Source organism: Siphateles boraxobius, unplaced genomic scaffold (genome assembly GCF_051911475.1).
Source record: "Siphateles boraxobius isolate OS27281-9 unplaced genomic scaffold, OSU_SipBor_1 228, whole genome shotgun sequence".
Taxonomy (NCBI): Eukaryota; Metazoa; Chordata; class Actinopteri; order Cypriniformes; family Leuciscidae; genus Siphateles; species Siphateles boraxobius.
The window spans coordinates 61,342-77,500 of NW_027508842.1; the positions used below are offsets into that span (position 1 = coordinate 61,342).

General features: G+C 45.5%; 1 protein-coding gene across 2 annotated transcripts in view; it reads left to right on the plus strand.

Moving 5' to 3' along the window:
- Positions 1-10,700: 10,700 nt before the first annotated feature.
- ap3s1 (adaptor related protein complex 3 subunit sigma 1) overlaps positions 10,701-16,159 on the plus strand; it is a 9,171-nt gene continuing 3,712 nt past the window's right edge. The window contains exons 1-5 of one of the 2 annotated variants that reach the window (XM_077240400.1): positions 10,701-10,938; positions 12,148-12,239; positions 12,324-12,435; positions 12,525-12,596; positions 15,384-15,491. In XM_077240400.1, the coding sequence (XP_077096515.1) occupies positions 10,870-10,938; positions 12,148-12,239; positions 12,324-12,435; positions 12,525-12,596; positions 15,384-15,491 (453 nt within the window). In that variant the 5' untranslated portion in view covers positions 10,701-10,869. The remainder of the gene's footprint in view (positions 10,939-12,147; positions 12,240-12,323; positions 12,436-12,524; positions 12,597-15,383; positions 15,492-16,159) is intronic. The other variant, XM_077240401.1, reaches the window with a different exon arrangement.

Here is a 16,159-nt window from a genome sequence, read left to right on the forward strand (position 1 = left end):
AATCTGTTGAGTTTGGTGCATTAACTGCAGAGGCACGAGAGCAGGTCAGAGCTTTACTCCGGGAGTTTCAAGATGTGTTTTCTACCCATGAAGGAGACGTAGGTTGCACTAATCTCTTGTCACATGAGATCCCTCTTAGCGATGATATTCCGGTCCGACAGCGGTACAGGCGTATTCCACCATCAGAATATGAGCTGGTAAAAACTCATATCAGTCAGTTGCTCGACGCACAGATTATTCGGGAGAGTTGTAGCCCCTACGCCTCTCCAATCGTACTAGTTAGGAAAAAGGACGGCAGCCTCCGTATGTGTGTTGGCTACCGCCAACTTAACGCCAAGACCCGCAAAGATGCTTTCCCGTTACCTCGGATCGAAGAGACATTGGACTCCTTAGCCGGGGCCCGTTGGTTTTCTACGTTAGATCTGACTAGCGGTTACAACCGGGTTCCAGTGTCCGAGTTTGATCGTCCTAAGACTGCCTTTTGTACGCCATTCGGGCTCTTTGAATGGAATCGAATGCCGTTTGGCCTATGCAATGCGCCCAGTACGTTCCAGCGTTTGATGGAACGACTTTTTGGGGACCAAAGGCATCAGTCGGTTTTGTTTTATCTCGACGACATTATCGTATTCTCATCGTCCGTGCAGCAACATCTGCAGCGACTCAGGGTAGTGTTGTGTCGGTTGAAAGCAGAGGGACTTAAGGTAAAGTTGGAGAAGTGCGCGTTCTTTCAAGAGGAAGTGAGTTACTTAGGTCATGTGATTTCTTCTCGTGGGGTGGCAACGGACCCAAAGAAGATTGAAGCTGTAGCCCAATGGCCTCACCCTACGACCGTGTTAGAACTACAAACGTTTTTGGGTTTTGTCAGCTATTACAGGCGTTTCGTAGAGGGGTTTGCCAAGTTGGCAGCCCCGTTACACAAAGTGGTGGCTATGTTAACGGGAGGTAAGTCCAGTAAGCGAGGTCAGGAAATAACCACAGCGTGGTCAGAGCAGTGCGAGGAAGCGTTCCAAGCTTTGAAACAGGTTCTCACTACAGCGCCAGTGTTGGCTTATGCAGATTTTACCCGGCCCTTTATCTTGGAGGTCGATGCCAGTCACGTGGGACAGGGAGCAGTACTTTCACAGAAATTTGATGGTAAAGTTAGACCCATCGCTTATGCGAGCCGAAGCCTCAGGCCATCTGAGCGTAATTCCGCTACTTACAGTTCCATGCGTTTGGAGTTTTTGGCCCTTAAGTGGGCTATGGGTGAGAAATTCAGGGAGTATTTGCTCGGCCATAAGTGCCTGGTACGTACTGACAACAACCCGCTTAGTCACCTGGCGACAGCTAAGCTTGGGGCCACAGAGCAAAGGTGGGCCGCTGAGTTAGCAGCATTCGATTTTGAGATTCACTACCGGTCAGGTAAGACCAATCAGAATGCCGATGCTCTTTCCCGGTTACGTGGGGTTGGATCGGAAGGAAAAGGTAGCTACTCATTGGGGTCTGACGTTCCAGAGCTGTTAAGGCGAGTTGCGGTCTTAGAGTCAGGAGGGGCCGCAACGCAGGGGGCTATACAGGCGTGGCCTAGCCGTTCCATATCCGACCTTATTGCTTTGCAGGCGGCAGACCCGGTCATAGGGGAAGTGAGGAGGTTCTGGCAGCGAGGGCAACGTCCAGAGCCTAGAGAGTGGCGACAGGGCCTATTACATCGCAAAATCTTCCGTCCAGATGGAGGAGAGGTAATATTCCAATTGGTGTTGCCGGTGGCACTGCAATCAGAAGTGCTGGTTCAGTTGCACCAACACCATGGTCATCAGGGGACGGAACGCACCCTCGAGCTGGTTCGGCAGGGGTGCTACTGGCCCGGTATGACGGCCGATGTAGCTCGTTGGGTGCAAGAGTGTGAGCGGTGTCAACTGGCCAAGGATGTGGCACCGATTGCAAGGAGTTACATGGGGCATCTGCTGGCTTCCCGCTCGAACGAGATTGTGGCTATTGATTTTACCATCTTAGAGCCGTCTCGTTCAGGACAAGAGAATGTGATGGTGATGACTGACGTGTTCAGTAAATTCACTGTGGCTGTGCCCACTGAGGACCAGCAGGCTGAGACCGTGGCCCGTGTTCTGGTAAATGAGTGGTTTTTCAGATTTGGGGTCCCTGGCCGGATTCATTCCGACCAGGGCCGAAAATTTGAATCTCAGTTAATACAGCAGTTGTGTAGTCTCTATCAGGTGAGTAAGTCTCGCAGCACTCCCTATCATCCGGCCGGCAACGGTCAATGTGAGAGGTTCAATCGAACATTACACAATTTGCTGCAAACTTTGTCCCCTGAGAGAAAGAGAGATTGGGCATCCTGTTTACTACAAGTTCTGTTTTGTTATAATACTACTCCGCATCAGGCCACGGGAGAGTCCCCATATTTCCTCATGTTTGGGCAGGAGCCCAGGTTGCCCATTGACTTTTTGCTCGGTAGAGTACAAGAGCCAGTTGCAGGTAGAGTGCATCAGTGGGTTGAGGAGCACCAGGCACGTTTAAGGGTTGCTTTTGAGGGTGCACGGGATAGGCTGCAGGTGGCCGCAAACCGGCGTAGGGTTGAACATGATCGGCGGGTCAAGGAACTGCCGTTGTATGAAGGTCAGTTGGTTTACCTGCGTGATCACGGGGTCCGGGGTCGTCATAAGATACATGATCTGTGGTGTTCAACTTTATATCGGGTTGTTAAGGCCCCACCGGTGGGTGGATCTGGGTATACAATAGCTCCAGAGCAGGATCGGGAGAAGGTACGGCACGTCCATCGTTCATCTTTGAAACCCAGAGCCCAGGGAGAGGTGGTACTCGACCTCCCTGAGGTTCGGGTTGAATCGCCAGTTGCGGTTGCAATTGAGGCGGAGGAACCAATAGAAGGAGACCTGGTTTATGTGGTATCAGGAGTTCCCACAGTAGAGCAGGGGGTTACTTTGAGTAGGTCTCCTTTGAGGCTGGTAGATGTTCCCGGTTCCGGTACAGTTGATTCAGCAGAGGTTGAGGTCAGTGATGGTGGCACGAGTCCTTTACCGGTACCTGGACCTACTGAAGGAGGTCCAGATGACCAGCTTGAGGTAACCCTGCGTAGAACAAGACGAATTGGGGCAGGACTACATTCTAATGTGCATCACTTGCCGCAAGCGGTAGGAAGGGAGGCAAGATCTAGTAGTCCTCTTGCATCAGCATCCAACTCCATCGGAGCCGTATTTAGACCTTGGTGTTAGATTTGTCATCAGATGGTACACTTGGAAGGATGGATCCTGGTCGGGACGACGACGACAAAAGGGGGGGTAGATTGTAGCAGTGGTTAGTAATTGCCGTTGGCATAATGACGGGGCGGGTTTATTTCGCATGATTTAGTAGACTATAAAAGCGGCGCGGTAGTGTCTTTGGGATGTGCGTCCCATCGTCACGAATGACGTTATCCAGTTCCGGCGTGTCACGGAATTGTCTGTCTGGTAAGGAGCTGCAGTTGTGGCTGTACTTCTACGTGTTGATCTTGAGTAAAGTTTTTATTTACATATCTGGCTCCTTTCCCTATAGTGTGGACTGAGGACTCCGGTGATACATTATAGCGACGTGCGTTGCAATAGGATGTTTTAGTGCCGCAAGTTCAAACCGGTTGGTTGGTTTATTATTACTCGTGTTGTTATGGGGTGGGTTAATTAATCTTTTCCTTATCTTTCCGTGATATGACAGAGTGCGGGACGTTGCAGTGGGCTTTCTGTTGGCTGTTCCCTTTTGCTGGTGCAGCTTTCTTTGTTGCTGTTCGTATGGTTGGGATTTGGGCGGATAAATCCTCGCATGACGACGCTTGAAGCGTGCTGAATCTCCTTCAGCAGGGTGCTGCAGTATAGACCGTCGGATCGACTGCACCTTGCCGGTGATCAGTGCTCACGTGCTGTTGCATGGCGTTTTGCCGATATTATGTGTGAGTTCCGAAGCTGGACAATCTAAACGTCTGCTGGAGTGGCCGCCTGGTGTGTCGCAGATTCGGCAACGTAACTCGCTCTCTCTTCCTCCACAATTCCTCGAAACGGTTTGACCATTACTAGCCATTACTAGCCAATGTCGAGATGGAAAGTGCTTTTGTGTTTTAATGTTTCCCTTTAATTGGTTTATTTCTTTATTCTGTTTCTTTATGATATCTGTGAATGAGACCTGGTATAATTTAAATGGTTGATTCATTCTGGCAAATTATTTTTCTTTATTTGTGCTAGTTACGTCTCTGTGAATTTGTTTATTTAACATCCTGAGCCTGGTTGGCTCGGCTTTGTGTATTTTCTTTTTTTGTATCTTCTTTTGGTCAATACGTCTGTGTATTTTTTTACTATTATTTTCTTGTGGGATAGTTGAGGGTTTTTTTTGTGATCTGGTTAATTGCCTACCCAGTACTTTAACTGAGTCATTAAGCAATCTCTCTTCGACCCAGTTTGTGAATTTACTTAGTTGTGCATTTCCTATTTAATTTTGTTTGTTAAGGTTTTGTGTGTGTTTATGATTGCATGTTCTTTTCTTTTCGAGTACCAAGTTTTAGGAGAATAAGTGTATGTTTAATTGGAACTTTCGCTCTCTCTCCAGGGGGGTCGGGGACCCAGACCCGTGTGTGTGTGTGTGTGGACGAGCCTTCCTCTCTGTTTGGTGGCGGTTTCCTCTTCCGTGTGCGGCGGTTCACATTTGAGGTGCAGTGTGAGTGCACGTGTGGTTGCCGTGGTTTCTTGAGGATAGGCAGTGGTTCTCAGCCCTGGAGCAGGTGTAGCAGTGTGTCTGTGATATCCTTTTTTTTACTTGACTATTGGTACATGCTGTTTAATGGTTGTTAATAAAATTATATATTTTTGTTCTACACCTGTTTCTGATCTTGACTCAGCCGTAACCGAACTTGTGTGCTTTAAATCATTCTGAAAGGCGATTCCCTGGTAATGTAGCCTCTGGGGTGGCGTAGTCGAGCATTTTAGAGGTGTAAATTTGTGTTTCAGTTTACACTCCCCCTATCAAATCATAGAGCTGCCACATATAGAATTTGATCTTTTAATATAACTGTCTTAGGACATTAAGCCGTTAAACGTTTTTCATGTTAAGCATTTTAGAATGTATTTTATCCGCGCACACAATTTGAAAAGACTCAAATGGACACAGAGACACAGACAGAGTGAAAGACTAGATTTTTTTCTCTCTCGATCAGGTAACGTTACGGTACAAGTGATTTCAAAACATTTCAGCCGGTTCTAATTTGATTTTTGGATGCCGTGAACATGTTTAGATAAACTGTCACTCGAGTTCAGCGTTTATTGTTGTTTCTGCAGTTAAAAAGACAAAGTTGACCATTCTGGCTATACTTTTGATATTTTAATAATATCTTTTTTATTTATTATTTATTGATCACTCAGGGTAATCTAATTTAACTATTTGTGGCTTGTGTTTTGAATATATGTTCCCCTGGACTTTAGGCACTTTGCACACATTTGTTCTGCATCTTGTGACTTGATTCAGACTTATTTCGTTTTTTGTTTTTTTGTGTTTTTTAGAAAGGTATATTCTGTTCTAATTTAATTCTGTAAATTAATTGTTGATTATTTTTCAGTGCATAGATGTTGCGCTCTGTAGGTACTTAGAGCCTGCTCGCACAGGCAATTTAGCCGATTTAATTTGATTTGCATGTGAAATTTAAATCCTGTCTGCAGTGTGGCCTTTCTGCAGTTATGTTATTTCTTAGTTGTATTGATCCAAAATGTTTTTCAAAAATTTCTTCTATATCTTTGTTTGATGTTCTGTACATCGCGGCTTTAAAATGATAAATCCCCGCCCACTCCCTAACCCCACACACACGATTCGACTATTAGTCGACTATAGGGAAGACTTGACGGTTCTGATTCGACTATGAAAATCCTTATTCGGGGACACCCCTAGATTATATATAGGACTATATACTTTATTTATTAAAATTAAACTGCATGTGTCCATTGATTGTGAAGTTAGACATCGAAAATTGCAGATCAAGCGCATGGGGCTTCATGTTTTTCCTTGTTATGAATTGTATCCTATTTTCAGTTATTATAGTTAACTACACGCAGTGATATGGAACTGTAATGCGGTCAAACTTGCCTGGAACTACTTTAGCAGAGCGCTTCCCTGAAAATAATTGCAGACCTTAGACGTTCTCAACCAATCAGAATCAAGCATTCAACAGCCATGTAGTATAAGTAGAGAATAAAACATCTAACTTACTGTACATTTTTTTTTATGTATCAACTCGTTATTTCATCTGACTCCATAAATGAAAAAGGTTTTTAATAATATCTGGGCATCATTAAGTGTGAGCGAATGTTTGACTATTCCTTTTAACTCTTTATTGAACATAATATCCACATCGATTAGAACAAAATCAAATATTTACAATTTATTATGTCAAGTACATATATCACGCCAGTTGCATAATCAGTTCACAGTTGGAATTCACATTAATCACCGCCCCAGACTTACTGGAGGCAGAAGTTGATTTACATGGAACCATTTGCTAACAATGGGAATTTGAATAGAGTTTACACCTTCTGAGAGCATGAGATCATTTGCCTGGAAGTCACACCCTCCTATGAATGTGAATTATTTCTAAACTCTTAAATACCTTATTACCTTCTGGTTTACTTCTTTGAGAATGAAACCTTTGTACCAGTCGCACTGAGACATTTAAAATGATATTAAACGTGTGATACTATATGATAATTATTCACATTAAACTATAGATTATTGGGTGTATTCCAGGTGATCTCAGCATGAGGGAGATGGAGTGTGTGTGTGCGTGTGTGTGTGTGTGTGTGTGTGTGTGTGTGTGTGTGTGTGTGTGTGTGTGAGGGGGGGGGGGGGGTTCTTCCAGTTTTTCCAGTCTTACACAAACTTCGGGAAGAACACGTTCAAATGATCTACCCAATCATCACGTCATTCCGACCAACTGTCAACAATCAGTGATCAACATGTCTACCCAGGGCCGTGGGAAGTAGTGGTGCTAACCCTGTTGGAAAATGCAGACATTACAGCACTCTCTGACAGATGCAAAACATTAATTATTAATTATTAAAATAACGCAAAGCATCATTGTCAACTGACGTCACGTAGCCTACTGTAGCTTAGCTAGTGTACCTGCTGTGCCCTGTCAGCCTGTGGACCTTTTAATTATGTGCAGGGCCGGCGCGTCCATATAGGCGATCTAGGCAATTGCCTAAAGCGGCACTATTGTAAGGGCGGCAAAATGTGTGCCAACCGGGAATGAACAATTCACAACATAGGCTATGCCTAGCTAATAAGGAGAGCTAAGTTATTGTTAGAATACAGCTGGATTTTTGAGTTTAGCACGCTGTATATAGCTGGTAGTCAATATCGATGCACGCGCGCACCAATCACCCAAACCCTAACAGGGGGGGGGGGCCCCGTCCTGCACCTGACACGCAAAAAATGCACCCCCACTAGCACCCCCAACTTAAAACCTCTTCCCAAGGCCATGCTTATAAAGGTCTTTACAGTGTTTGATAACACACTAGACAGATACTATTACAAACATTATGGATTCGTTAGGTATTGCAAGTGTATTTTCTAATGTGGCATTTGTTACTGTAATCATTTCATAGATATATAGATAGATAGATAAATATACAGACATACATGTGTGTGTGTATATATATATATATATATATGTTTAGATAGATACTGTATATAGATGAATTAAATGTTATACTGTTAATGACAAACTCTTTCTAAAGAGGCGTAAATGAAATCACATAATTAAGCATATACAGTCGGCACAGAATTAATGGCATCCCTGGTAAATATGATCAAAACTGGCTGACCAAAAATTTCCAAAAATCAAACCTTTTATTGAAGTAAAAGAATTGAAAGTGGAGGGAAAATCACATTATGAAATAAATGTTTTTCTCCAAAACACGTTGGCCACAATTATTGGCACCCTTTTATTAGATACTTTTTGCAATCTCCTTTTGCCAAGAGAACAGCTCTGAGTTTTCTTCTATAATGCCGGATGAGTTTGGAGAACACCTGACCTGAGATCAGAGACCGTTCCTCAAGACAGAAGCTCTCCAGATCTGCAGATTCCCAGATCCATGTTCACGCTTCTCCTCTTCAGTTCACTCCACTCATCAGGTCAGGGAACTGGGACGGTCATGGCAGAAGCTTCATTTTGTGCTCCGTAACACATTTTTGTGTTGATTTTGATGTTTGTTTTGGATAGTTGTCCGGATGGAAGATCCAAACATGGTTCATTATAAGATTTCTAGCAGAAGCCGTCAGGTTTTGATTTTTTATCTGTTGATATTTGATAGAATCCACAATGCCATGTATCTGAACAAGAAGTCCAGGACCTCCAGCAGAAAAATATGGCCACAACATTAAAGATCCAACGGTACAATAAATTGTACACATGGGGTACTTTTTATCCTTGTGTGCATCAAACCCATCTAGCGTGTTTGCTGCCAAAAAGCTCTTTTTTTAGTTTCATCTGACCACAGAAGCCTGTGCCGTGTAACGGTAACTTTGTGTTTTATGGCAATCTGAGTTAAACTGAGAGCTGCGCATGTGCGTAGAGTGTCAGTTAGATTTTGACAAGTGAGTGAGGAGAGGAGATAACCGCTCTGCCGACTTTCTTTGTATTCTTTCTTTTATTTCCTTTTTCTATTGTGACCAGAGTTGGATGTTTGTTTTTGTGTACTTTTTCTCGCTCGATCCCCATGTATGCGGACGAGTGTGACGTTTGAGTGGTTTTATTAAACGCGGGGAAAATACGACAACTCTCGTCTCTCGTGCATCTTTTCTTCCGACATCTAATGTTTTTCTCTCTGGGCAACATCTCAACTTTGCGTTTCAGCCGTTTGAAGATCCAGTCGTGTCTGACAACTGAATATGCTGAGTTTGTTTTTGGACGAGCGAGGAGGATTGTTCTGCAAACCCTCCCAAACAACATGTGCTGATGTAGGGGCTGTTTGATTTTTTATTTTTAGGCTTTTTGACCCCAAGATGTCAGATGAGTGAACAGAGAACCCAAACGCAAAGGTGAGCTGATATTCTTTAATCTCACTTCAGGAGAAACAACACAAGTGGCCGCTTTGGCAAAACTTGAACAGAAGACAGTATTTGGTAAATGTAACAAAAGTCTCTCAATTAATGAAACAGAAATTCTTGGCTACAGCCGAAACAGGGATCCCAGACGACTGAGACAGGCTGGGTCTGTTGAGAGAGAGTACGGGAACGCCAAACCGAAGACCGCTCACGTTTACCGAGGCTTTGGATAAGCAGAGGCGAAGCACAGTGTCATCAGAATAATTCTGCCAGCAGACGAGACGAGCCAAGACAGGACAGAGTACAAAACCACTGGATCAATGAGCAGGTAGATACACAGCATTTGGCAATAATCTGACAAAGAACAAAGGAAAAGGAGAGTAGAATCAGAGAAAGTGGGAAACAGGTGCGGAGAAGAGGAACAGATGGGATAATGAGAAACGGCTGGAGATGAATGGGATAATGAGTGTGAATGAGAGTGTGTACGAGGATGCAATAACAAATATGACCAGCAGAGATAGAGTAAAGGATAAGGATACCAGGATCATGACACAAGACTCAACTAATCTTTGCAATTCTCCATCTGTGATCCTTGAAGAGTGTTTGGACAGTCAAACTCTCCTCCTCACCATCCTTTAAGACAATATCGACACACGTCCTCTTCCTGGCAGATTCACAACATCTTTAGTTGATTGGAACTTCTTAGTTGTTGTCCTGATGGTCAAAATGGGGATTTTCAATTCTTTAGCTATTTTCTTACGGCCACTTTCTATTTTGTGATGCTCAACAATCTTTTGCTGCACATCAGAACTATATTCTTTGGTTTTACTCACTGTGATGGATAATTAAGGGAATTTGGCCTTTGTGTTTCCTCGTATTTAAACTCCTGTGAAACAAGAAGTCATTGCTTGACACTTTCATGTTCCTAGACTAGAAATATTGATGGAATATACGTCAGTGATATATTACTCATAAAAAATTCTAGGGGTGCCAATAATTGTGGCCAATGCGTTTTGGAGAAAAACATTTATTTCATAATGTGATTCCCCCAATCCCCCCCCCCCCCCCCCCCTTTACAAATTCTTTTACTTCAATTAAAGGTTAGATTTTTAGCCATTTTTTAAATGAAAGATCAAAAGAATAAACAATGCAGATTTTTTTTTTTTGCAGACAGTTTTGATCATATTTACCAGGGGTGCCATTAATTCTGAGCACGACTGTATGTTTTTTACCCAATCATTTTACAATCAAATCACAATCAAATCGCTTACAGCTTATGAAAACCCCAAATTCAGAATCTCAGAAAATTAGAATATTACATGAAATCAATGAAAAAAAAAGGATTTTAATGTCGGCTCTCTAAAAAGTATAATCCTGCATATGTATATAGTTATATATACTAAATATATTAGTTTCACCTTTCAATTTGAATTACTGAAATTCCCGTAGTTTGAACAGCTATTTTGTATTCTATATTTTTTGTATTCTATATTTTAATTATATTAATTATTTGTAACTTATAATTATATTTAGTTTAAAGAGATGTTTATCTGTAAAACGGAATCCGCCGTTTTCCACTGGACCAGATTTTCATGACTTTTATTTTGACAGTGTTGCCACGTCACTGAAGCTTCGCACTGACCGGAAGTCACGCTGATGCGTACGCTCACAGCTTCCGCTCTTCCGTTCTGCTGTGCGCGTGAGTGTCAGATTCCGATTATTAGTAATCTTATTGATTATTGTAATATCAGTCTGTAACATCGACGCCTTCAGCCGCAGCTGGACACGAGCACAGCGCTGAACATGATAAAAGCCATTCTGATATTTAATAATCATGGCAAACCACGACTGTCAAAATTCTACGAGCATTACGTGAGTGAATAATGTCCTATTATTATTGTTATAATATTAGTTAATTATGTCTTTGTTTGCATTATACGTCACTGTGTATTGTGTGTTGGTGTGAATGACTCAACAGCTGATCTGTCAGATACTTAAATTATTTGGCAAGTTGTTGTTACAGAATTATTAACTATATATTAATTAGCTTTACCTTTAATCATTTAGCAGATGCTTTTATCCAGAGCGACTTACAAATGAGAGCCCGGTGTAATCTAACAGCGCATGTTCTTTATTTTTATTTTCTATATAGAATAGACGAGAAAGTGTTAATGATCAAGTGTTGCCGATAAAGAATATTCGATCAATTCGATTTATTGATTAGACTAATAATTTTGTATGTGTGTGTGTGTGTGTGTGTTTAAGTTAGTGAATGTGTGTGTGTGTGTGTGTAAGTTAGTGAATGTGTGTGTGTGTGTGTTTAAGTTAGTGACTGTGTGTGTGTGTGTTTAAGTTAGTGAATGTGTGTGTGTGTGTTTAAGTTAGTGACTGTGTGTGTGTGTGTTTAAGTTAGTGACTGTGTGTGTGTGTGTGTTTAAGTTAGTGACTGTGTGTGTGTGTGTTTAAGTTAGTGACTGTGTGTGTGTGTGTTTAAGTTAGTGACTGTGTGTGTGTGTGTGTGTGTTTAAGTTAGTGACTGTGTGTATGTGTGTGTGTGTGTTTAAGTTAGTGACTGTGTGTGTGTGTGTGTGTGTGTGTCTGTGCAGTGACTGTAGCCTGTGAAATATTAAAGAGAGAGCCCTCTTTGTCTGTTGACATGTGATCGGGGTCAGAGGTCGCGCTAGAGTTACACTATCATTTTCATGAGCTCTTGTGACCCGCTGGTGTTTGTTTCACTGTCAGCCACACACTCACAAACACACAAACACACACACACACACACACACACACACTCATTCACTACCACACAGATACACACTCACATACACACACTTCCTGCTGCTCACACTGAGGAACACACAAACACACACACACTCATTCACTAACACACACACACACTCTCTGCTGCTCAATCAGTAGGTCATGAGGTCATGGGTTTGATTCCAGTGCATCAACTAATCAAATGCAGTTTAAATGCATGAAAGTGAAGTTGCGCTAGTCGTTTCTCCTCGATACATGTTTCATGTTAACTCTAAGTGCAGGTGAGAGTGTGACGTGTGTTTCTCTGTTTTATTCCCTCAGACTGAAGACACAGAGCAGCAGATCATCAGAGAAACCTTTCATCTGGTGTCCAAGCGAGACGAGAACGTGTGCAACTTCCTGGAGGGTGGATTGTAAGTCTCACACACACGTTTCTCCAGCGATGTGACGTGTGTCACGGCTCATGCGTGTGTGTGTGTGTGTGTGTGTGTGCGCAGGCTAATCGGCGGCTCGGAGAACAAGCTGATCTACCGACACTACGCCACCCTGTACTTCGTGTTCTGCGTGGACTCGTCGGAGAGCGAGCTGGGCATTCTGGACCTGATCCAGGTGTTGATGCGACGCTGATGCTGATTGGTCAGTGTGATGTTGATGAGGATGTGATCATGTGACTGGCGTCACTCTCTCTGTGTCCTCAGGTGTTCGTGGAGACGCTGGACAAATGCTTTGAGAACGTGTGTGAGCTCGACCTGATCTTCCACATGGATAAGGTGACGAAACCAGCACTAAAGTCCCGATACACTCAAAATCGCTTCCGCCCGTATCCAGACTCTGCGAAATCCAGACCCCTCCCACATCCCCGACTCCGCTCACATCCAGACTCCTCCCACATCCAGACTCCACTCACATCCAGACTCCTCCCACATCCCCAACTCCACTCACATCCAGACTCCACTCACATCCAAGGCTTGTTCGACTTGAACCGGCGCTGCGCAGACCGATCGGTTGATGACATCAAAGTACCGCGAGAGCGATTCAAAAGCATAAGGAGCCGTCCGCTCTCTAATCGCTCTCGCGGTACTTTGATGTCATCAACCGATCGGTCTGTGCAGCGCCGGTTCAAGTCGAACAAGCCTCCAGACTCCACTCACATCCAGACTCCTCCCACATCCCCGACTCCGCTCACATCCAGACTCCTCCCACATCCAGACTCCGCTCACATCCAGACTCCTCCCACATCCAGACTCCTCCCACATCCAGACTCCGCTCACATCCAGACTCCTCCCACATCCAGACTCCTCCCACATCCAGACTCCGCTCACATCCAGACTCCTCCCACATCCAGACTCCGCTCACATCCAGACTCCTCCCACATCCAGACTCCGCTCACATCCAGACTCCTCCCACATCCAGACTCCTCCCACATCCAGACCCTGCTCACATCCAGACTCCTCCCACATCCCCGACTCCGCTCACATCCAGACTCCACCCACATCCGGACTCCTCCCAGATCCCCAACTCTGCTCTCATCCAGACTCCTCCCACATCCAGACTCCACCCACATCCCTAACTCTGCTCACATCCAGACTCCTCCCACATCCAGACTCATCCCACATCCAGACCCTGCTCACATCCAGACTCCTCCCACATCCCCGACTCTGCTCACATCCAGACTCCTCCCCCACACCCAGACTCCGCTCACATCCAGATTCCTCCCACATCCAGACTCCGCTCACATCCAGACTCCTCCCACATCCAGACTCCGCTCACATCCAGACTCCTCCCACATCCAGATTCCTCCCACATCCAGACTCCGCTCACATCCAGACTCCTCCCACATCCAGACTCCGCTCACATCCAGACTCCTCCCAGATCCCCAACTCTGCTCTCATCCAGACTCCTCCCACATCCAGACTCCACCCACATCCCTAACTCTGCTCACATCCAGACTCCTCCCACATCCAGACTCATCCCACATCCAGACCCTGCTCACATCCAGACTCCTCCCACATCCCCGACTCTGCTCACATCCAGACTCCTCCCCCACACCCAGACTCCGCTCACATCCAGACTCCGCTCACATCCAGACTCCGCTCACATCCAGATTCCTCCCACATCCAGACTCCGCTCACATCCAGACTCCTCCCACATCCAGACTCCGCTCACATCCAGACTCCGCTCACATCCAGATTCCTCCCACATCCAGACTCCGCTCACATCCAGACTCCTCCCACATCCAGACTCCGCTCACATCCAGATTCCTCCCACATCCAGACTCCGCTCACATCCAGACTCCTCCCACATCCAGACTCCGCTCACATCCAGACTCCTCCCACATCCAGACTCCGCTCACATCCAGACTCCACCCACATCCAGACTCCGCTCACATCCAGACTCCTCCCACATCCAGACTCCTCCCACATCCCCAACTCCACTCACATCCAGACTCCTCCCACATCCCCAACTCTGCTCACATCCAGACTCCACCCACATCCAGACTCCTCCCACATCCAGACTCCTCCCACATCCAGACCCTGCTCACATCCAGACTCCTCCCACATCCAGACTCCTCCCACATCCAGACTCCTCCCACATCCAGACCCTGCTCACATCCAGACTCCTCCCACATCCAGACTCCTCCCACATCCAGACTCCTCCCACATCCAGACCCTGCTCACATCCAGACTCCACCCACATCCCCGACTCCGCTCACATCCAGACTCCGCTCACATCCAGATTCCTCCCACATCCAGACTCCGCTCACATCCAGACTCCTCCCACATCCAGACTCCACCCACATCCGGACTCCTCCCAGATCCCCAACTCTGCTCTCATCCAGACTCCTCCCACATCCAGACTCCTCAGACATCCCCGACTCTGCTCACATCCAGACTCCACCCCCACATCCAGACTCCTCCCACATCCAGACTCCTCAGACATCCCCGACTCTGCTCACATCCAGACTCCACCCCCACACCCAGACTCCACCCACATCCAGACTCTGCTCACATCCAGACTCCACCCACATCCAGACTCCTCCCACATCCAGACTCCGCTCACATCCAGACTCCTCCCACATCCAGACTCCTCCCACATCCAGACTCCTCCCACTTCCCACGTCTCCGCTCACATCCAGACTCCTCCCACATCCCCGACTCCGCTCACATCCAGGCTCCACCCACATCCGGACTCCTCCCACATCCCCAACTCTGCTCACATCCAGACTCCTCCCACATCCAGACTCCACCCACATCCCCAACTCTGCTCACATCCAGACTCCTCCCACATCCAGACTCCTCCCACTTCCCACGTCTCCGCTCATATTCGGACTGTTTTCTGTTAGAACGGTGTGTGTTAGCGGCCGCTAAGTTAATAACTAATGATCTTTACAACGGAAGTGAATCAATCAAAACTAACTTTATCTGCACAATAACTTTATTCTAGATCTGCTGTAAAGCCTAAACAATCTCTGTTACTGTAATCTCCTGTTAACACTGTAAAGCTGCTGTGAAACTCTATATTGTTAAAGCGCTGTATAAATGAAGACTCTCCTGCAGGTTCACAACATTCTGGCTGAGATGGTGATGGGAGGGATGGTGCTGGAGACCAACATGAGCGAAATCATCACGCAGGCGGAAGCGCAAACCAAGATGGAGAAATCTGAGGTGAGGCGACACGTGTCCGTCCGTGCGCAGGCATGTGTGTGTGTGTGTGTGTGGAACGCATGTCCCAGAATGCCGTTCTGTGATGCCATGGTTCTGAACGTCTGCTGCTGAAACTGAAGACTGTCTGTGGGATTCCTTGCTTTTCCATTGAGAGGAAACAAACAGAACTGCGTTGCATCATCTCACGAGGCTCCGATCATCTTCATCTCTCTCACACACACACACACACACCACGAGAGAAGCAGCGTGTGTTTGTGTGACAGTGAAATCAGGATGTGTATTTGTGCTCGTTTATAACGCTGCGTTTATCCTGATGTTATTCAGCTCTCGACTCATAGAGGAAATGTCACAGACAAACGCCACATTTCAAACTCAATTTATGCATTGTTTAAGATTTATTTAATATTGATGAAGATTTTTTGCATTGCGGTTTGAGCTGATGACACTTCAACACATTTGAGTTCAGTCCCGTCTCTCTCATGTCTCTATAATAAAGGCAAAAATGGCAATCATAAACATTAATTTGTGACAATTAACCCCTGAATTCTCTTGACTGGTAATGCAACAACACACTGCTCCAGCCGACCAATCAGAGCACAGTGTGCTTTTCAGAAGGAGGGGCTTCATAGAGACAGGAAGTAAACAGAGCGTTACTGACAGACTGGGAA